General features: G+C 41.7%; 1 protein-coding gene across 2 annotated transcripts in view; it reads right to left on the reverse strand.

The window, feature by feature from the left end:
- The window catches only part of prkcz (protein kinase C, zeta), a 93,773-nt gene extending 71,732 nt beyond the window's left edge, over window positions 1-22,041 (reverse strand). For both annotated transcript variants that reach the window (XM_070839538.1, XM_070839537.1), the window contains exons 1-3: window positions 21,968-22,041; window positions 20,515-20,604; window positions 20,047-20,097 (exon numbers count right to left, since the gene is read on the reverse strand). In XM_070839538.1, coding sequence (XP_070695639.1) covers window positions 20,047-20,097; window positions 20,515-20,578 — 115 coding nt within the window. In that variant the 5' untranslated portion in view covers window positions 20,579-20,604; window positions 21,968-22,041. The remainder of the gene's footprint in view (window positions 1-20,046; window positions 20,098-20,514; window positions 20,605-21,967) is intronic.
- Window positions 22,042-22,696: the final 655 nt, after the last annotated feature.

Here is a 22,696-nt window from a genome sequence, read left to right on the forward strand (position 1 = left end):
CCTTCCACCACATCTGACCCATCTAAGAGTGTGTGAGTGACACATTCAGGGAAGGACACCTCCAGCCATTCAAGGTACGTCTATATTATCGAGGGTTGTGCCAGCAGTGTGTGGCGTTGTGGCATAGCACTGCGAGACATCAAAGCCTGGATGACAACCAACCAAGTCAAACTCATCAGCAACAAAACTGAGCTCATGGTTGTGGCCCCCAAGGCGCTGCTTCAGAAGGTTGGAGATCCTCTGCTGGATATTGATGACATCTGCCCGTCCCCCAAGGTCTACAACCTTGGTGTCATCCTGGACTCCACCCTCTGTTTCCAATCGCACATCAAATCCATCTCCTTTCTCCACTGAAACCCTCATCCACACCCGTCTTGATTGTTGCAATGAAATCCTTTTTCTTTCCATGAATGGAATTCGAGCATTTATCTCAGCGTCTCAGTCTGAATTTTACACTTTTACACTCATCATCTTTACTCATGGTCCACTTACTAGTCTTTTGGGGGCTGAAGAGCACAGCTCACCTGCTGAGGAAGAGCCCAAAGGAGACAGAGTTTATTTTAATCATACAGGTCTTGATGCCTAAATTGCATTTTTGTAAAAATCTAAATTTCAGTTGAATTGCTATTTAGGAAAATACCAATCAAAACATCACTTGTGCTACAAAGGTAGAACCAAGATGGCAATAATGGTAGTAGTATGAATGTTTTCATAGTAGAATGTTTATATTCAGTAAAAAAAATAATAAAATACACAGTATAAATAAGAAAACGTGTTAATACGTTATAGCCTTTAGAGAAACTCACTTCAGTAAAATCTTCATGTGAGGAACATCTAGGAGTGACTGGGGTAATGTTCTGCTCATTGTGTGTTTCAATAGAAGGGTCCCGTAAAGAAAGTCAGACATATAGTCTTAACACAAACCCAGTGCTGTCTCTGTCATCCACAATACATCATTCTCATCAATATAGAAACCACAGTGTGTTGAAGGCAGAACAAAGGCGCTCTGCTGTGCCACGGTCAACGCTTCACTCACAAGGCTACCATTTACAGCTTCAGAGCTATGTTAGCTGTGTTGAGATCTATGCTGCTAAAGAAACAGACCTACCCTTGTCCAGGTGTAGAGGGGTAGAGGAAATGCTGAGATCAGTATGGGCTCAAGCAGATGTTAAGCCTGTAATGCCAAGATTGCAATATCTTTGTGTTATTTTGCATGGAACAACTGCCATGTGCCAGATTCAAATCAGTGCTATTCAAGATGAGTCTATATAAAGCCCTATGCACTCCAGACATGAGTTCCACAGAGCTAATGCAGTCGACTATTGGTAGGAAATTACATCAAATATCTTCAAATCAAATGTGTCCTAGCAGAGCCAACTAGTTCCCGCATTCAGATCAATGCTAGAAAGCTTCCCAGATGCTCAGTACCAGTTATCAGCAGCAGTCAGAACAGGTGGGTGTGCTGCAGTGCAGCAGGGAAGCCTGACACATTACAAAACCACTGTTGTTATTTCTGGAGCTGGAGGAGATGCTCATGAGTCAAGAAGTGTGTTAAATATTTTGAGTATGAAGCCTGGATGCATGTCCAGCTGCGCTCATTAGTGGTAACCACAAATGACATCTGACATATGACATTTTAATTCCTCTCAAAACGAGCAGCTCACTCACTAGAGGCAATTAGGCAAGGTGAGGGAAATAATGTGTGACAAATCTGCAAAGTTTTGGAAGGTATCCTCTCCTGCTGACACAGTATGTCGCTGTGAGCAGGTCATGGAAGATGGATCTCTTACAGTTTACCAGAACTAAAGCAGATGATGTTAAAGTTAAAGCAAAACAAGTCTGTTCTGTGTACCGGTTCTCAGAACAGATAATGATTTAATCATAACATTAACTGGAGATACTAGAAGGAGGACAAAGTCACACATAAGCCACAAATCTTGGCTGTGAACTCTCTACTTAAGTCCCCATTGAAGATGTCAAAGTCAAATCCAAGTTCCAAAGTTCAAAATTTGTGTTTGCAGTTTTCATGATGTCCAAATTTTGTCCAATTTGGCAAACAGAAGAAATCACTCATCACACCAGCAACGGGATTAAAACGATCATGGATTACCTCATTTGGGTGAACTTTGATCCTTGTGTACTGACCAATAGGAAACCATCTTGGCTGTGCTGACCTTTGAGGGTACAGAGAGCCAGAGTCCAAAATGGAGGACGGTATCGTAGCTTATTAGCCCTCGTTTAACCGCTTATGTTGGAGCAAAACAGTTCCATAAAAGAGAAATTGTTTGCAGACAGTTGAGATCAGACTCTACCTTACAGATCTGATCAAATGATGAAACTGTGTGAGCTTATTGTCCCACTAGTGACCCAGCTCAGGAGCTAACGAGTTGGCCAATTATTATCCATATTCAATAACTTGCTATTGAACAAAATGATGTACCATGGAAAGCATAATGTCAGGAGGGAGTAAACACAACAGTAGAGAGAAAATAGAGAGAAGCTGCTGAGCCCTTAGCCCAACAGGCTAACGTGTTAGCAGCTGGATCACCAGCTTCTGGTGTGACCTGTTCAAATAAACACTCCACAGGTAAAAGTCTCTGCTGTGACACAGATCATTTGTAATTCTGAAACTTTTGCATGCCTTCACATTAGCCCACATGTGAATGTGATTCTTTGTTACACGCACAAGGTAAAACACATCTTTACCTGCTGCTTGCACAATGTGATGTGTTGCTGTCAAAATGTCAAAGTACCAAATAAAGCAAGAGCTGATTCACTGCTTTGAATCACTGGTCTTGTGGAGGATATCGACTCCAAATCGAGCCACGAGTCACCATGTCAGCGCCGAGCTGATTGTGACTGGTCTAAAGCCACAAAATTCACACGTCGAAGTCAGGTGAGTTGAGTAGTCTCTCAGCTAGACAGTGTTTTCTGACCTGCTGCTCACATTGCTGATTTCTTTAGCAAAAAAAAGTGATCAGAAAACTAATTGGTAGTCTATTTCAGCCCTGAGAGGGAACACATGACAATGCGAAAAGTAAGTCATGATTTAAGACTTGATGATGACTGAACTTACTCTTACTTTATTTTTTACTAAATGTACTCTTGTTGTATCACATCACTTTAGAGACCCAGAAACCCTGCTGTGTTGACTTAACTAAAGCAATGACATACTGTATTTACACCTAATGGCAGGCTCACACTACAATTAATCTAATTTAGGAGTCTGGAAACATCACACACATAAGAAGAATCTTGTCAATGATTCTTCTCTCTAATATCAACATGCACACACGACAAGATCTGAAAATAACAGAGCATCTGATCATCAGGAGGCCTAAAACCCTGGCTTATGAGAGAACATGCATGTGGAGCAAAACCTTACTCTTTTTTATTACTCTTACTCAGTTTTTATTTCACAATGCCATTTTCCCCAGGGCTCTGTTTATTGGATTATAATCATCAAAACAAACTGAGCACAGCCGCTTCTATAACCGGCTCTTTGGTTCTTTTTGTGTGAATAAGTGGACAGCCAATCATACCACTGACTTTGTGATTGATTCATTGGGAATAATTGTGAATTATGAAATAAAAGCCTTGGAAAAAGAAGAGTCATGAAATAAGTTTCCATTCTAGTCAGCAGAGTTTTAAACATTTATTCAATTATTCCAAACTGCATGGTGATGTACTTTGCCAGTGTTTGGCATGTGATTATTTATTTCACAATATCGTATCTGTTCATCTAATCCTGACCAATGTGAGCCAAAGTAAGTATGTCCTTCCTAATTAGTACAGAGAAGTCTTTGAGAAGATCAGGGACTGTAGGTTTGCATTTCATTATGTTTTTAAACACATTGTATGTTTGTCATGAGGTGGCAGAAGATTTCCAAAATGGATCGCAGACCCGAAGTTTAGCTACTACTTTATTTTCTGAGGCAATCTTTACTTTGCTGTCAAATGTAAACCTGCACTGCAAAATAAAGTCAGCTGCCTAAAATATAGTTCCTTAATGTAATTTACAAAAGGTCCACTTACTGAATAATGGAGAGAAATGATTTTTGGTGAAAGCAAACCTAATTGTATTAACTTGAATTCTTACAGGATGTCAACTTAAAAAAAAAGGGTTTTGTGCAAATGAGTGTTTGCACCATTAAAATGTGTGAATTAAGACCCTTCTGTCATTTTCTGTCCACGAGCTGAGGAGCACCTGACTGAGCTCCAAACTCTGTTTAATATAAATGAACATCCGTCACCCAAGCCTCCACCAAACCAAGACGTCACACACTGTAATGCTGCAAGCCATCAGTGGGGGTCAAAACCACGGCCACAGGAAAAGAGATGGGTCACATGACCCAGAAATGTGCCACACACAAGCACTACAAAACAAATCTGTAAAACATGGTCATGCACGCTGAGGATTTACTCTTTGTGTTATTACAGTTTGAGTCATTGGGTCTAAACTCATATTGTGCTTTGTCCACACTGTGCAATGAAGTCAGTGTTTGTATTTTTCAGAGCAAGTGTGCCTTGGCAGTGGAAACTTCTGTTGACACAAAGAAATACACCAACCAAAAACCAGATGCCTAACTAGGACATTAGTGGAACAAAAATGTTAACACATTCTGGTTTTTTGTGTTTCTGACATCCCATTCAGATCTAACTCAAATATTGGCAATTCCTTGGATAAACCTGCTTTGTTGTTAATATGAGCAAAATACAGTAAACACAAAAAACAAATTGAAATCAGATGTTATGGTTTGTTTTGCTGCCCAATGTGTGTGGGTCCCTCAGCTGTTCACAACAGTTCATGCTGTAGAAAATCAAACTGTCTGTCTGCTACAGGGAGTAGGGACTCATCTACTGTACTGTACCTCCAAGGTGCATAAAGGAGGGAAACCAAAACCAAATCTCCAGCAACCCACAAAGAAAGCTTGTTTTCATTATAGATTTGTTTTCTCAATTAATTAATCAATGTGTAATTCATCTACAGAATGTCCAAAAAAAAAAAAAAGCCAATTTTCCAATTACTTGCAACTAAAAGAGCAGGAAATCTTCTAATAATCTAAGAATCTAGAGGCAGCAAATTACTTGCTGCTTTTCTTTTGGTTGACTTGTTAGAGCTTGTAGTCATCTATCCACCAAAGACGTGCTGATGCTTTTTCACTCGAGTGTTACTTGAGATGCATCAATCCACTTTTTGTCCAGTTCCTCTGGAATCTGAATTTGGATATGTGCCCAAACTGATATGAAGTGATACCAGAGCTCCCTCTTTTAGAATAACATTATTGGCAGGAGCCGGTCCCAGCTGACATTGGGTGAGGGGAAAAGGATGCACCTCTCAGCCTCTGTCCTCACAGCTGCAGTTATTCCCCATTATGACTGACACTGTTAGATTACTAAGTCATTCATTCATTTGCACCATACCATTTGGGCCATAGGCTTAAACTTGCATTGTCACAATTCTTTGAAACATCAGACTATGGAACCTGGATCGGTAACAGTAGGAGTGAATTATATCAGGATCAGCAGCTGTTATGGATATAGGATCGGAGTGCCAACTGTACTGATTGGGATGCTATGGTTGACCGTGAGCCCGTCTGGTTGGAGACCTTTGTTACGCGTCATTCCTATAACATGAGAGAGTAAGAATTTAATTCTGATTTTAACTTGTGTGGGTTTTTTTAAATCAGGTTCTTTTTCTTCAAGACAGACCAAGAACATCCCTTCTGCACCTCATGTTATGTAATGGAAAAACAAAATGTATAAGCACAAGACATTTTCAATGATGTACAACACAGTTACCCTAGTACTAGCACTGTACATACTTATTAGACTTGTAGCACATTCTGCACTACAGAGCATAAATAAAATTCATGATGACGTTCCAATTCACAATTACAATAGAACATAGCATTCAAAACTAGCTAAGCATCCAGCACACTGTTGGCACACCATTAAACACACCGTAAGGGTCTGCCGTGTTACGTAATAGGACTGGCTTTGGCCTGGAACAGTCATTAAATGGAACTGGGTAAATGGGAGTTGCTATGCAGCTATGCTGAAGTAACTGGACCAATCCCCAGCCTGTACTTTAACCCCTCCCCTGCTAGGGTCAATGCAACATACACTGAATCAAAACCCTTTCTGTCCCTGGATTACTGCACTGCTACCCACATACTATATCAAGAGATCACGTGTTTATAGAGCAGGGCCCAACCTACGCCGGAGTTTGGAGGAAGATACATTATTAGATTTAGTGACTACGTTTACTCAGTCAAAGTGTTGAAGTGTGTTTAAAGATGACAAATTTCATGTGTTACAAACTCCCTTTGACCTTTATGGGGATATAGAGTGAATTATGAACCTTTTAATGGACTTATTTAATGAAGGATAAGGATCACATAGGGTAAGCATCATTCTACATGCATGTATCACCATATTTTTGATAATAAAACATCGAAGAACATTTTCCTGGTTAGAGTGATTTCTGTACGGGACAAAACGTGCGCCACCACTGCAACTGCAAGTACCCATCAGCTCAATGACAGCTCTTACACCAGAGGTACTTCATCTTCACGAGCAATACTGGAGGCAAAAATCTATATCTGGCGACTTGACATAAAGGTACATGTAAAACATTTGATTTTACAAGTCAAAACCAATTTACTGGGGCAATGACATCATTTGATTAATGCCCATGTAAATGCCCATGTCTTTTAAACTCCATAGCCCAGTCGGGCTATGGAGTTTAAAAGACATGGGCATTTACCAGACAGGAAGCGCCTTGTAGGACATTTCATTATTGTGTGATCGAGGGCTACTTTACACCAAACATTTTTTAAATCTGTCTCTTGCAAATCTCCCAACTTTATGGGAGTGAAACAATCATCTCTGGAGAGCAGAAGGGCAACACGGTAGGCCAAAGTCACTGCTGTAGAGTAACTAAGTACATTTACTCAAGTACTAATCTTGAGTTCAACTTGGAGGTACTTGAGTATTGAGATATCATGCAAATTCATAATTTTACTTCACTATATTTTTACAGTTGCTAGTTACTTTGAGATTAACTTCTTCCACCACTGGCCAATAAATATCAGTAGTTTCTATAAATAAAATATATATATATATATATATATAAGATGAGTCATTCAAATATAAAGTGGAAATGTGTTCACCAAACTCAAGTTTAACATAATGGAGCTCGAGGAAGATTGAAGTATGTTTGTCTGATGTTCAGCTGACCACAACAAGTTTTTACTGTACCTGAGGAAAAAAAAAAAAAGCTTTGTGTGTTGTACTCACTACACAAAAAGTGGTGGAAGTAGTTGTGTAAAGAACAAAAAAAAAAAAAAAAAAAAGAGAACATGAGAGAGAAATTGCCCATTTTCTAACCTTGGCACACCTGATCAATCACTGCCAGTGGAACGGCAAGTGGGCGTGATCGTTGGATTGGTCTTTTCTTTAAAAGTTACAGAAATCATCAGGCAATGGCTCCCCCAATTCCAACATATAGATTACAAGTGGTAGGAGCCTGGATTAGAAACTGTTTCTTGCTCTTGTGGAGATCAAATACTGTATATTCACTGCACTTTACTGAAACCCAGCCGTTGCTTTACAAACGGTGACACCAGTATCAGTGGGAATTATCCTTTAGAGACTATGAATATCAGTAATGGGTGTGATGCCCTGCTCTAGCATCTGCTTGTCCATTATCTGTCCAGCACTGTGAGGCAACAAATACTCTACCGCAAAACTGAATGGGCCCAGAAGTGCAAGGTACCCAGGCAGTAGCTCTTAACAGTGATCAAGTTTTGGGATAGACGGATAAGGATAAACGGGCTCAGCGGTAGAGTGGGAGGTCGGGGGTTCGATCCCCAGCTCCTATGGGTCAACATGTCTCCTCCAAATTAGATCCCTCCTGTATGAATGTTGGGTGAATGAGGATGTGATGTAAAGAGCTTTGAGTAGTTGAAATAACTAGAAAGGTGCTGTACAAATACAGAGCATTTACCATAAAATACAAATAACAGACAGGCAAGTGAGTGGCCTCTCCTCGACCCTGCCTGTGGCACTTCAAATCAATCAATCAATCAATCTTTATTCATATAGCGCTAATTTATAACAGTGTCAGTATCTCTCTGACTCTTTCCATAAAAAGCAGGTCTAGACCAAACTCTTTAATTAGAGAGAGACCCAACGATTCAGGAATTCAACATTAAGGATTCAAGAATCTCCACATGAGCAGCATCAGATCTTATATTGTTCAGATCTCATCTCATTATCTCAGAGCATCATCTATATATTATATAGAACCAGGCTCAGAGGAGGGGGGGGGGGCAGAGAGAATCATAGTGAAGGTGTAGCTGCTGAATAATAGACAGGTAAAATTGAAAAGACTGTGTGCTGAACTCAGAGGCCATGTGACACTGTTGGAAGCTGCTGTGTTGTTGTTTGAAGCCCGCTGTATTTTCATCCTAGGGGGGTTGGCCACGGTTTTAGTGCATGGATTAATTCTTACTAGTGCATTACATAACGCTTTTGTTACAGATGCAGCTGATGCACTGGTCCCACTTTATGTGCTGCATGCAACAGTGGATTAATGCTGCACTGCTGTGCTGATGTGGGCAGGTTCCTAGATGTTATCTGTAGGAAATGTGAGAGTGAATCAGCTAGAAATCATCAAGGTTTTTAATTTTCCACCACAGACACCATGTAACGTCTCTGTTCTGTTAAAGCAGGGATTGTTTCATCACCAATGGTTCTGCACTAAAGGTTACTGTTTGGAAATAGTCAAATCTTTAATGGAATATCAGGAATAAAACAGCTATTGGTAACTTCAGTCCATAAACTACCTACAGCTATAGGTGGAAAACATATTTCTATATTGTGTAGTACTGACACTGAAGGATTCTTTGAGAGCAAATACCTAATAGGTTTCTCTGTTTTTGTTTTTTGGTAGCTCATAAAGTAGTGCACCCTCTTTCTCTTGATTTCTAAAATGCTTGTGTATAGCTGCTGGCAACCAAGACAAGAAAAGGCAAAGTCAAAATGAACCGCACAAGTGTGTAACTGCCCCCCAAGACAGAATCAAAAAGCCACCTGTCTGCTTGAACGGAGGGAGAAGTAAATGAGTCCAAAGAGGAGGAAATGAGTAAAAGGAGGAAGAAATCTTAGTCATGTTTCAAGTCAAGGCTCCTCTGAGTTTACTGACTGACTTCAAAATCAAAAATACAAAAGTGATTGTCCTCTTTTATGCAGCTGTGCATTCACCTGAGAGCCTCTTTGAAAAAGGTCATCTGCTCGGCTTAGTGACAGTCTGCGTATTATTTTCCCAGTTGATGACATCGTTTGTATAGGTTATAACCCCTGTACATGGTGACATCCCTACAACAAGGTCTGACAAGGCAATTAGAAGATCCAATATATTGTTAATAAGCATTTTCTCATTTTACTGTTCATCTCCAGAAAGTACAATGTAATTATAACCAACTGAAGAGATGGAGGAAACTACAAAAATAAGACCAAAACACAGACATTTTGACAATTCAGTATCACAAGATGAGACCACAATAACCAATAATTTATGGGCTCCAATTCAAAGTGCTTCTCTTCACTCATAACGACCTCCATAACCAGGCCCCCTCCTACTTAACCAACCCGCTCCACCTCCACAAACCTTCCCGAAGCCTGCATCCCTCCTGATGATTCTTCCTGATGCCAGCCTCCTGTCTCCACCTCTCAGAACCAAACACCAGGCCTGAGGCGACACCACCTCAGGTCCCTTCCTTCTGGAGCTCTCCCCAACACATCTGAGACTGCACCCATCTGTTCATGTTCAAGTCTTTTCACAACTGCTTTTAGGGAGTGATTGATGTAGTGGGTTGTGTTTTTATGATCATTTTGATTTATGTGTCTCTGAAGAGAGCACTATAAATAAAGTGCATTATTATTAGTAGTAATATTATTAGTGATAGCAGTAGTAGTAGTAGTAGTAACATAAAACCCTTGAAAGATGCAATTTAATAGTGATTCCACACAAATTAGACTTAAAAGCATTGCAGAGACTACCACATTATTGCACTAATCAATAGTCTGGAATAAGTTCCACATCACACGATAAAGTGGTAATGACAGTTTTAGATTTAAAAAAAAAAACGCACCCTGTGAAAAAAAAGGATTTCAGTGCGTATTGTATTACATGGTGTTGTTAAGGTCAACAAATCCAGAACTGACAGAAGCAATCAAGATTATATCTCTGACATGAAGCATCCCAGAGGATTACATCATCCACTACAATCTAAAGGAACCAATGAGTATGTTAAAATTGGATTTTGACAGTAGCTTCCCATCTCTGGTACCAAGCTAGGGCTGACGACGTTATGTAATCCCAGTTTGCCAGTATAGAGAGGGCCCAATGCAATCCCTGTTATGATACATCACAGCAGCAAAGCGCAGTGACAACCCAGCGCTGTGGCGTAACGGCGACAACCACAATCACTGCATTTTGTGCCTTAGTTTCCTGAAATAACAGCACAAAAGCATGAAAACAAGCAACCATCCTCATTATTAATTGTAAAGGAAAACTGTTTCAGCTTTATTCCCACCAAGGTCGAGCATTACGGCCATGACAAATACAGAGCCTGTATGTTTTTGACCGTGCTGCTAGATCTCCTTTACACTGTTTTTTTTGCACTTGGAGGAGTGTGCGTGCACGCTGTGATGATGGGAGCTGATGTATAGCTGTGTAATGGAACTGGACAGGTCCTTAGAGCAGTGTGGCCATACAATAATCAAACATGAGGAAAACAGAGGCAGCTCCATCTTAGTTTAGTGACTCATGCCGGCATCCGCGTCATGTGAGGTTTCCTGTGCCGCAGTCAGCCAGACATTCAAGACAGCAGTCCGCTGAGCCTGGTGGGCTCCAGTTAACCAGTTTAACAACTAAAGGCTGACTGGAACTCCATAATGCAGCCCCAATGGGCCCTCTAACCCCTACAGCAGAAAACCTAGAGGAGAACGGCAGCTGCTGATATGCACTGATACACGAGCATATCTTCTAACAAGAGGAAATGGGAGCAGTTGGATCATTATGTAGCATTACATATCAACAACTGCATTGCAGACCGAGCTGCTCATCCAACCATTATCCATAAAATGTTATTAATAGGTCAGTGTCCAGTCAGCAATAATGACACAAAGGAATAAAACACACACACACAGCCACAGTCCTACACAGGCTCATCATAGTTGGAGGCAGTGTGGGGATCAATACACAGGATGACTCAGATTGCACAGAGCACAGCCACTACAGCTAAAATCAGCCCCAAATGCCCCCAAACCAGATATAGCCTCTGAGATGTAATACTCCAGCTCTGTATTCCCCTCCCAGCGCTGCACGGTGCAAGCCAAGGACAGAGAGGCTGAATTTTAGAGTGTCTTGTCACTTTAGGCAAAAAAACATTCAAAGCAAAAAGAGCTGAGCCGTTACTACCAGCCCTGCATCAGAGGAACGCACCGTAGCAATTAACAGAGAGTGTCACACAGACAATAAAACCTGGGAGCGCCTTGAAGGATGAGCACTCAGCCTGGTGTCGGGAGGAAAAAATGGAAAGACAAATAGCTTAATCAAATGACATAAACTGGCCTTAATATTCCACAGTAGATGGTAATGCCCCTATAAAATGAGAGGTACCACAGGTGTTGTTCTCCACTCTTCAGTCCTTCTTAACAGAAAAACATGGTGATTCAACAAATCTATGGGTTTATGTTAAGGCCACCATTTTCATGTATCTCATTGGTTTGGCATCTAGGTTGGTATGGCACATTAGTGAATCACCAGATACGTCCTCTAATGGCTCAAACTGTCAAATGGTGATAGAAAAATGGCCACGAAAATACTATCAAGACGGATGTGATGGATGCAACAAATTCAAAGTCAGAAATGAGCTGATGTGAGGCCGAGCGAACAGGCTGACAGCTCTTAACACAGAGATATCCCCAGGACTCGCTCAAAGTTTTAGTCATGATTATAAAAACTAGAAACTACATTCAGCCATCAAAAGGGTCCTCTTACAAATTCTATATCACACTTCCATAAAGTTGGGAGAGTTCAAAGAAAGCATGGTTAAAATTCATGGAGCAGATGGAAACTGCAAATGCTTTGTCCCTAGTATGGGTCAAACTTCAAAACACTGGATGCTACTTTCCCCCTTAATGCAACTTGACAGCGTCTCAATAAAGCCTTCCTGCCTGCTAAACACCCAGGTCTTTAAACTTCATGCCCACAGTCTGATGACATCACCGGGGTTATTTTCTCAGATTTGATAACACTCCTCCAGAACTAAGAAGACACTAGACAGGCCGAGAAGCTCTGGCTATGAAAAGTACACTGGCATTTTCCAAATTGGTGAATTTTGACTTGCCCTGCAACACATAAACAACTGTGGTGGTCAGGAGAGAAAGAGGATGAAGAGGATGAAGAAAGGAGAGAGGTGAGAACACTTTGGGGTTTGCTGAACTCTTTGTTCTTGGAGACTCTCCTCTGTAGCAATGTGTACTGCTACCAGGTACACAATCCTCTACATACATACATGCATACATACATACTGACTGACAGGATCAGAGAGATGTTTTGGTTTGTCTACCATGTGTGAAATGTAGGGTGCATTAAGAGGTTTTTGAAGGTCAATCTTAACACTGACAATTCTGCATTAAAGCTGTCAACACCAATATTTTGTCACATTATGTAAATCTTAAACCATTTTCATGCTACAGACATCTTCTAAACACAAAAAGTTCTCTGATAGAAATGCATTCTTGTCAGGATGGATTAAGCATCTGAAACAGCATTTACAGTGTTCTGCAATCAACCTGCATCACAGCCATTATATCAGAGGTGGATGGCACTCGCTGGAACACAGCTGAATATAAGACCAGCACACTCGCCTGATTTGATGGCAAAATCATGTACTGCTAGAACAATGCAACCTTCACACACACACACACACACACATATATATGCAAACCAACACAATGTCGCACTGGTTGGCAGGTGCAACCTCTGAGTGGACTGCCAGACAGCCTTCCAGGGCTACAAAACAGTGAAGGAGCCAGCCAGACACAGGCACCAGCCAAGCTAGCACAGCAAGCGGGCTGCATGCACACAATCTCTGCCTGCAATGCGTGACACAACGAGCTAGCGATAAGGCATGAATCAATCACACATGCTAATCATCCATGGAGGCAGATCGATCTCCCACACGCACACACCAAAACAAGAATCCAGGCGAGCACACACTTGTCCGAAGCTATTGTCTCGGGGTTTGGCGTGGAAACAGACAGATTGATGAAAAGATGGATGGATAGGTGGACGGATGGAAGGATGCAGACATAGATAGCTCACCGGTTTGCCTTCTTCCTTTCTCTCCACCTCTTTCAGCACATTATCCAGGCTAAGTGAGTGTGTGTGTGTGTGTGTACATGTGTATGTGTGTGTGTATGTGTGTATGTGTGTATGTGTGGTGAGCCGGCAAGGATACTCACTGCTACATCCCCTCCTCTCCCTCTCTCTGACGATCCCTCCCTCTTTCTCTCTCCTCCCCGGGATTTATTTAATTATTTCCTCCCTCCCTCATTCACTCGCCCTTTCTTCCCCCGCCCTCTCTCTCTTCACAGCTGCTAGAGTCGCCTTGCTTTTTAATTCTCTCCCTGTCTGCTTCTCACTTCTTCTAGGGCTTGATATCCTTGATGAAGTCGCATCCCTGTTTTGTTTTTTTCTGGGGCGTGGCAGGCACAGCCAAAAATAGAATAAAGGAAAAAATTAAAATGCCTGCCTTGTATATTAAAAGCTGATATCTGCACGGTGCTGCACTCCCCCTTTCTCTTCGTCTTTCACTTTCACACTGTGTCCCTCGCCTGCCTCTGTGCCTTGTGTGATGCAGTAGCGCTGTAGGCTCCTCCCTGGAGAGACAGCGGTGCCACACAGTTGAGAGAAAGAGAAAGGGATGCTGGGAAAAAGTGGTGGCAGTGGAAAGGGGGAGGGTGGGGCTGTGGGGGATGGGCGTGGCTTGACGGTGCTGGGAGTGTGTGTGTGTGTGTGTTGCTGTAGAATCCGGTGCAGGGCAGGGCAGCCAGCACTGAGTGCATCATCCAGGATTTCAACACTTCCACCTCCTCCTACCCTCCATCATTCTCTCTCCACACAGAGGGGGGTCTGTTCACTCTTCACACACACACACACACACACAAATCACTTTAAGGCTGAAAAAAGCCAGAAGCCTGCTGCTTTCAAGGGGAGCCTTGTCTGTTGTTGTCAGCTCTACCTTTTGATCAGGCCTTTAAGGACCTCTGTCAGTTAAAGCACAGCATTTCACTTCAATAAAACTTCTCTGTGTTTGTTCTGGTGACTTAAATTTACCATTTACATATGGGACCATCAGCCAGCAGAATCGGGGCCATCTATATTGGGGATTAAATGGAATTCCCTGGTTTGATCTAGCAGGGAATTAATTGGATGGTAGGACAGAACACAGATTACTTTACAGCACAAAACAGGAGGACAGTGCTAATACTACAAACACAGCTGTACGCATCAGAGTTTAATGGCAGGGAGCACGGTGCTAAGATAGAGGAAAAATCATTGCCAGCACTGAAATATTGGATGAATTTCCATTAAATGTGGTACTTGCGAGCTGCAAGCAAGTCAATCCCCATATTCCATGTTAAAATAAACATGTGTGCAGTTGCAAAAAAAGATTTTCTCTCTATATAAGATTTCTCCATTCAGCTCATTTCTCCACTCACAATAACTAGAGGGGGATACATTTCTATATAACACATACATCTGTCGCAATAACTGCAAATTAGCAATACCACACTATTGACAAGTCAACCGTAGTGGATGTCAAGAAACCTCCACAGCTGCATTATTCACATTTTTTTCCAAATGCTGCATGTGAACGGTGCTACTGATATGTGCACTGATCAGTGGGAGGCTTCCTCCATGGCCTCAGCACCTTAACATGGGACTGGTGCTACTGATGTGTGGGCTCGGCGGCCCCTGCACCCACAGCTGGCACTTGGCTGTAGCCAGCAGAGCCTCGTGCGGATGATAGTGACTGTGAAACACTGGAGGACAGCTGGGGTCAACATGGCTCAAAAAACAGAAGCCACAGTTACAGTAGCATCATGTGAGGAGCTCCTACTTACAACAAGGACATGCAGGAGTAGGCCTGTCTGTTCAAAACTGTGTCATCTTTGCCATGAAAAAGCAACAATATGTCAGCCATTTTCTAGATCCCTTTTAGCGAAAGGCTCTGAGCCCAATTGTCTCCGCGGCCATGATCACCTGCTCCTTATTTCAGCGGTGACTCCCTGTATTCACCTGCTCTCTGCTCAGGTGTGTCTCTGTATGGAATCAGATTTGTTTCAAAAGTTTCAAGCAAAACTTATTAAAAGTCAATCAAAATAAATGGATTTGTGTCAAAACTCAAACAAAGAATCTGGCAGCGCAAACGAAAAAGCCAGAAGTGTAACCAAAAGAGAGAGAGAGGGCGAGAGCAAAACTACATCCTTGAACAAAATAAAAGACGGAGTTATTTCATTTTTTATTTTGAAGGTTATAATTTTTTGCTTGAGTTCATTTTTTTCTCTCTCAAATCCATTTATTTTGATTTACTTTTAATAAGTTTTGCTTGAAACTTTTGAAACAAATCTGATTCCATATCTCTGCAGCCTGACAACAGCTAACAATTAAAGCTTATTTATATAGCACTAAAATCAGGATAAATGAGGTTAAAATGGCAGTCGCAGAACACTTCACAGATTACAAACAAATAAAACCCACATTTCACATCACTACCAGCACAGAGACTGTTGTCTCTCACATGAGAGAGCAGCATGCCAGCTGCTCAGCAGGGACTCAAAACAGAGCAGGAAGCAGCCGCGCTTCTCAGCCTAGCATCCTAGCTATAGCTAGCTTAGTAGCTTTGAGCTAAATGCTTCACCTCTGCCCATTCATGGATTAGATGTGAGTGGGCGGAGTCAGGCACTGCAAAGATGGCTGCCCACCAAGCCACACTGTGACTCCCCATGACTCCCAGAAACCCATGTGTGTCATCACAGAGACCACACGGTCTATTGCCAGCAGTTGAGCAGTTCATTCAGATTTCAGACGCTGGTGAATCATCAGCATTTGGTGTCATCGCTGACAGTCACATTGTTACCCTGAGTATACTTTTCACAAATTAATCATCAAATGCAAAGCACTGCATTGTGGACTTTCAACAAAAAGTAATGTACATGCCATGGAAGCAGCTTTGTCACTGGATATCACTATTGGATATTCTGAAGAGCTATTTACAGCATACATTTTACACTTCAAACACTCAAGTAATGGTAAATCCAGTATAATGCACTATACAGTAAGTAAAGACACATGTTCTCTTTAGGAAAAGGGAAGGAGGCCAGAATGGACTTTTCAGTAAGTAAGTAACAGAGGCTGCCTGCCACTTCATTCAAGGCCTCAGCTTCAGAAACATCCTCACCTGTCGTGGTGCTCTTTAGCCTGCTAACATCAAGCAGCTCCTCCGTAATGCAGAAGTGATCTTCATTAGTTATTAGCTGTGCTCACATCACTGAAACTTTCTACACTCACTTGCTCTCTTACGTTTCCTAAATTCTGCCATTTTGGGTCACCTGTAGCACATTTCTTCTTCGGTTACTCATTTTATAGAGAAGCTGCCTCGTTCAAAGACAGTTACTCCCCCTAGTGGTGAGACTAAGAAGTACAATACAGTTCAGCGCAGGTTCCATGTGTGGGCCGCATTCCAATACAGTTTTAGAATTTCCCACGGGCCGTAGTTTGGACACCCCTACTCTAGAGTATTTTACTAAAGAACAAATGCTGTTCACCTCCATTCTAATGGGGTGGTAGCAAGTAACAGTGGAGGACAATTTAAAATGACACCAAAGAAAACCAAAACTATTTGCATGGCTAGATCCCACATGAGGAAGCGGGAAATGTTCTGGAAAATCTTTTGTTTTTTGTGACTTGAGTGAACTAACTCAAACGTTTCAATATTTTCACAAAGTATTCGGTACTGCATGTCTTATCAGGAGATGTCACTACAGAGTTAGCCTTGAAAACCACAGAAACAGCCTTGAAACGAAGGAGTAACTTTGTCTCCCTCCATTCATTCTCATTCTTTCCTCCCTTCTCGTCCTCCTCTTTCCACTCACATACACCAGCAGCAAGAAACTCAACAGTACAACATATTATCAACAGGGTAGAACAAAGAAAGCATTACACAAAACATAGACACTAATGTGGTGTGTGTGTGAGAGAGAGAGAGAGACTGTACATGTGTTTATCTTCCATTACCTACCTACAGAATGACAGTCACACTCTGCTCTTCACACAGTAGACCAGTGGTCTGCCTCTGAGCGAAACCACAGGGCTGCCCTCCCATCAAACACACACACACACACACACACACACACACACACACTCAGGAGTGCAGTCCACAAGCTGCTGAAACATGCTGTCACAGCAAATAGACAGCGAGGGAGTGCAGCAAACAACATGGGAGTATGTGAGAGAGAGACCGAGCGTGAGAGACTACAGTGATTATAGTCACATTTACACAAGTGAGCTGATATTAAAGCTTCAGAATGATCTGTGGCTGACGAAGAGAAGAACATGCTTAAATGGCACAACAATGCAACAAAAACTGCTGTTGATATTGTAGCGACAAAATGATTTACACATAGATTGAAGATGATGTTACCAGTTATTTAAATAAAGCTTCATGTCATGAAATGAGCCAGCATGTAGGGAAAGTCTCTCTGATTCAGATGTGTCAGTGCAGTCGAGCCGTGACACTGGCTGCAGATATTCATGGGTCACTCAGGATGAACCCTAATGTTTGGTGACCTCTAACTTCAAGTCCAACCATCTGGCCAGAATTTCCACTCATGGAGGGGTTCAATATGTCCATCAGAATTGATTTTATCTTTATCAAGAAGTTTACTGACCGACATCAAGCTTCCCAGAGGATGCATGTTCAATACCCGACCAGAGAGTAGCACAGCAAAATTCATTAGCACGTCTAGGTACTGCAGGACGTTTGGAGACACACAGTGTACAGTGACAAACAGTGCCAGCTGAGAGTTAATGCAAGCCAGCAACAACAGGGCGGGTTCTCAAGGGACCGCTACAACCTGTAAGGTGAGGGTCACATAACAGACAGGAGGAGCTGAGCTCGCACTAGCAAGGTGTTCTGCTACCATGGTTGCTGCCGACTGACCACCGTTGTCTGTGCAACTACTATTACACTGTTATTTTATGGACCACATTGGCTGTGGATTGGACTACTATCTTAAATCTATGTGTAAATAACATAACGTTTATTGATCCCTCAGTGGGGAAAGCACACAGTTAAAGAAATAGAAAATTAAATAAACATAATATATACAGAAAATAACCTTATATACACAAAGAAACATTATGTACACTGAATACAATAATTACAAACAGCGTGGGATGGAAACATGATGTGGATTACTGCACAGTTATATAATAATAATAATAATAATAATAATAATAAAGTGCATATTGGTGGTGGTTCTGCTTGTGATTGGTGCAGCAGGCTATAATGCAGCATTGTACATTGTACAATGAAGGACATGCAGAATACTTCTGATGCTACAATATCAACAGCAGGTTTTTTTTTGCACCTGACACATTTCAGTAGGAGCTCACTAGTGAAAATGACATTTGTTGTCTGTCTCCTACAGAGGCACTGAGCTACTAAGCCAGTTGGCAATCTAGCAGGTTTGTTTTGCCAACTGGACAAAAAGTTGAGAGTTTAATCCAGGGGTGGGTTTGTATAATCAACTCTGACACTCAGACAGAGCAGCGTTCTGTAAAAGTGGATGATGCGACACAGCTGATATGATTCCTTCACTTTGGACTGTCCAGCTCACAATGCTCGGCACTGTCACGACGGTTTGCAATCAGTCAAAGGCTTCAATTCACAAGTCAAAGTTCACCAAGCCTCCATGAGTGAATCCACTTTACTGCAGCGTTTCCTTTGCTGGTGTTGGGACAAACTCCAACTTGCACATAAGATATGATATATCCTGACAGATAAGAGCACAAAGCTCCGTTTTAATGATCACTTCCTCTCCCAAGCCATTTGTGGGGAATTTCATGTCATGTAATTAAAGTAGATGTTTACTTTTACCATTATTTCTGCTTATTTTCCAAGAATAAGTCCAAGAATATATCAAAGTTTATTTAGAATTTTAAAAAACACATTCTGTCTCTATATGTTGCTCTTTTTAACTAGTTAGGATGTTGACCATCATTTTGTTTTTAACATGAAAATTACAAGAAATCTCAAATTATTTGAGCAAAACTGTTCTGTGTTAGCAGGAGGCAGAGTTTGACCAAACTGTAACATCACCAGACCATCAGAGAGTACTACCCCAGAGGTACAGCTATGGAGTAAAACCAGAAATATGATTTAAAAACTTTACAATAATAAACTCATGACAAACTACTGAGCAAATATGTAACAAATCTGAGCAGAGATCACTGACGCAAGCTAATATTTGAGAGCGCACAGGGACAAAATAATAAACCCAACAGGTTTTTAACGGCATGCATCCAGTTGGAAAATTGCAAACTTTCAATTTTACTGAATGCTTCACTTCTGGCTGCAGAACTGCATGATTTATCAGTGACCCTGACTGAAGTTAACTCTCAATCATGGCTGAGATGACACAATTTACTGCTGAGTCTTCTGGAGTCTTCTGCAGAGAGACTAACAACTATCAGGTGAGTACAAAGAGATCCAAAGCTCTAGACGACCTCCACTTTGTGCTTAAAACAAAGCCAGATGCCTGGTACATAGGTGATTAACCTGAGTGGTGGCTCCACTGCATGCAACCCTGGGTATCCGTGACTACATGGCATTAAGAGTCTGACTGTAATTGGGAATTGTACAGGCGGGGAGAGAGTGAAAGCAGAGCTGATTTACTCACTGTCCTCTCCAGGGCAGGGCATGCCAGGCCGCTCCGGGATACTTGGGAATACTGCACAGACAGACAATACAAGGAAAATGATCATTTGAACTTGTCTTCCTTCTTCTGTCACCAAGCAGGCGTGCAAGAATAAAATGCACAGGCCATGAAAACAAACCTCTAACCCTAACTCATGATGATGACAAGCTGAATGTACATGAATTCAAGGCCACACAAAGTCTTTATGTCCTAATATCGTTTTATCTCCACACACAGTACACAAAGCCATAAATAAAAGGTTGCATAGTTTGGTAAGTGCCTTGTCATTCCTCCCGTGCTTGCTAAGGAATGTACCGTTTTCATGGTGTTTTGAGTTTCCTTAAGTTATCAATTGTGGCAAGTAGTCAGATAAATATTATATGAATAACAATTATTATATGATAATCATAAAATAGTCATTTTAAAACTCAAAAGTCAGAGCTAACTCACCATGAAGCAGAAGTCCAGACCTCTTAGTCCGACTATAAATACGAAATGCCTCCTCCAGCTCCATTTGAGACGAGATGGTACATGGGTCCCCTACACACACACACACACACACACACACACACACACACACACTTGACTGTAAATCCTCAACAGGTTCTAAACTCCCTTGTCAAACTCACTGTTTTTCTAGAAATCTGATCTATAGGAAAACATGGTGAATTAAGACAACTTAACAGGTTTAACAGCCAAAGACTCATTCTTCCTCCTCAGATTGTTTTATTTGAATCTTTTATGGAGGCCTGAAGACATCAAAATGTCCAGTAATTCACAAGAAAGGATGACCATCCCAGGTTGGGAACCACTAGCTTACGTCCATATGGCTGTTAGTCCATTAAGAGATAAAGATAAAGAGATAAAGATAAAGAAAAGTCAAGCACAGGCTCGAGTGTGATGCACAGCTTTCCCCTCTCTTTTTTATTGGGGAGCAACACATGTAAATTAGCATAATATGTTGAAGGATTTTGTTCGCACTTAAATAATGCATGTTATTAGGGGTGGGGTGCTGATATCTATTGTAGTTTTTAAGTACTGCCATTCTACAAGTATTCGATATTATGATTACTCATCAATGTTTACTTAATCCAATTGGGGAGAGGGAGGGTCACTCCCTAGCACCAAACATCAATCAATCAGTCTTTATCTATATAGCACAAATTAATAACAAATGTTATCTGCAGACACTTTCGACCAAAGAGCAGGTCTAAACCAAACTGAACCATTCAAGAATCCCCACACGAGCAAGCATCAGCCATTCGGCGACAGTGGCAGGAAAAACTCCCCTTTAACAGGAAGAAACCTCAAACAGAATGTGAAGGTGCAGGTCGTATCCCAGCAGACCTCAGTCTCCCATTATGCCCGTCTGTTTTCTAGCTTCGGTTTTGTTTTTCTTGAAGCAGATGGGACCTCACACATCACTCATAGCCTACAAGAATGAAAGCTGTCACTTCTTTCCACCTCCACATAGGCTAAAATATCAATTCAAGTTTTTAACACACAAATACGAGTTTGTGTGCGGTGAAATTATTGTGATTAACTTTTCGGTGTTAGGATGAAGCCAGAAGAATAAGATGACTCTGCTGTGATTAAGCAGTATTAGAGATTACAGGGAACTTTCTTTATGCTTTCCAAATGAACTAAGATATTTGTAGGAAAAATCATCATCATCATAATAATAATAATAACCCTCCCTCAGTGAGTACTGGTATTCACAGTACAACAAAGATTGTTGCTCACTGACGTAAATTTGTGTTCTGGACACCTGGATGTAAGCGGTCGTCGCAGCCATTCCATGCTGCAGTTTTTAGCAGCGGTGTAAGAGGACACAGCAGGTGCCCTCAGGCCCAGACAGAGCTCACAGGCTGATGAACAGTATATTACCGTGAGGCACACCCACCTTCATCATCGATCCACTTGAGTGTGATGGGCTGCTGCTTGGCAACGCTGCATATCGTTCTCACCTCCTCACACAACTCCACAAAGGTTAGCGTGGCTGCCAAGTCTGTGATCAGCATGTCCCTGAACACACACACACACACACACACACACACAACAAACAGAAAATGTCAAGAGTCACTTTGTCTAAGAGGAGCAGAGATGAAGAGATCCCTCAGGGGGCACCGAGGATTTAACATCAAAATGAGGAACTGAATTTAAAGGAAACTCCTGCTACACTCTGACATTGAAAGTTACAGACTATGAGGCCCTAAGTTATCAACTGATCAGTTAAGTAGTTATCTGGCAAAGGTATTTACAGGTACTGTAAGGTTTGACAGAGTAGAGCATGGAGGAAAATGTTGGCAGGGTCTGTAGCAGATTGAATAACACACTGATTACAGAACATAATTCCCCGGGCATGTCTGATGTGTGTGTTGCCTCAGGTCATTCTCACTGAGATTCACTGGCACATTCAGAATAGATTGTACAGGTGCTAAATTTGCAACGACTAAATCAAAAGAGGCAGTGCACTGATTTTGGACCCAGAGCTCAGTTTGCTAGTCATAAAGGGAACTGCTCCGGCTGTGGAAACAGATGTATAATGAGTGTGGACGTTTATTCTTGAATTTGGAAATAGTACGGAGTAGTAGTTGTGGTCATAGGAGTACTAACAGCTGTAACCATAGCA

The sequence above is a fragment of the Pempheris klunzingeri genome, chromosome 11, assembly GCF_042242105.1.
Source record: "Pempheris klunzingeri isolate RE-2024b chromosome 11, fPemKlu1.hap1, whole genome shotgun sequence".
Taxonomy (NCBI): Eukaryota; Metazoa; Chordata; class Actinopteri; order Acropomatiformes; family Pempheridae; genus Pempheris; species Pempheris klunzingeri.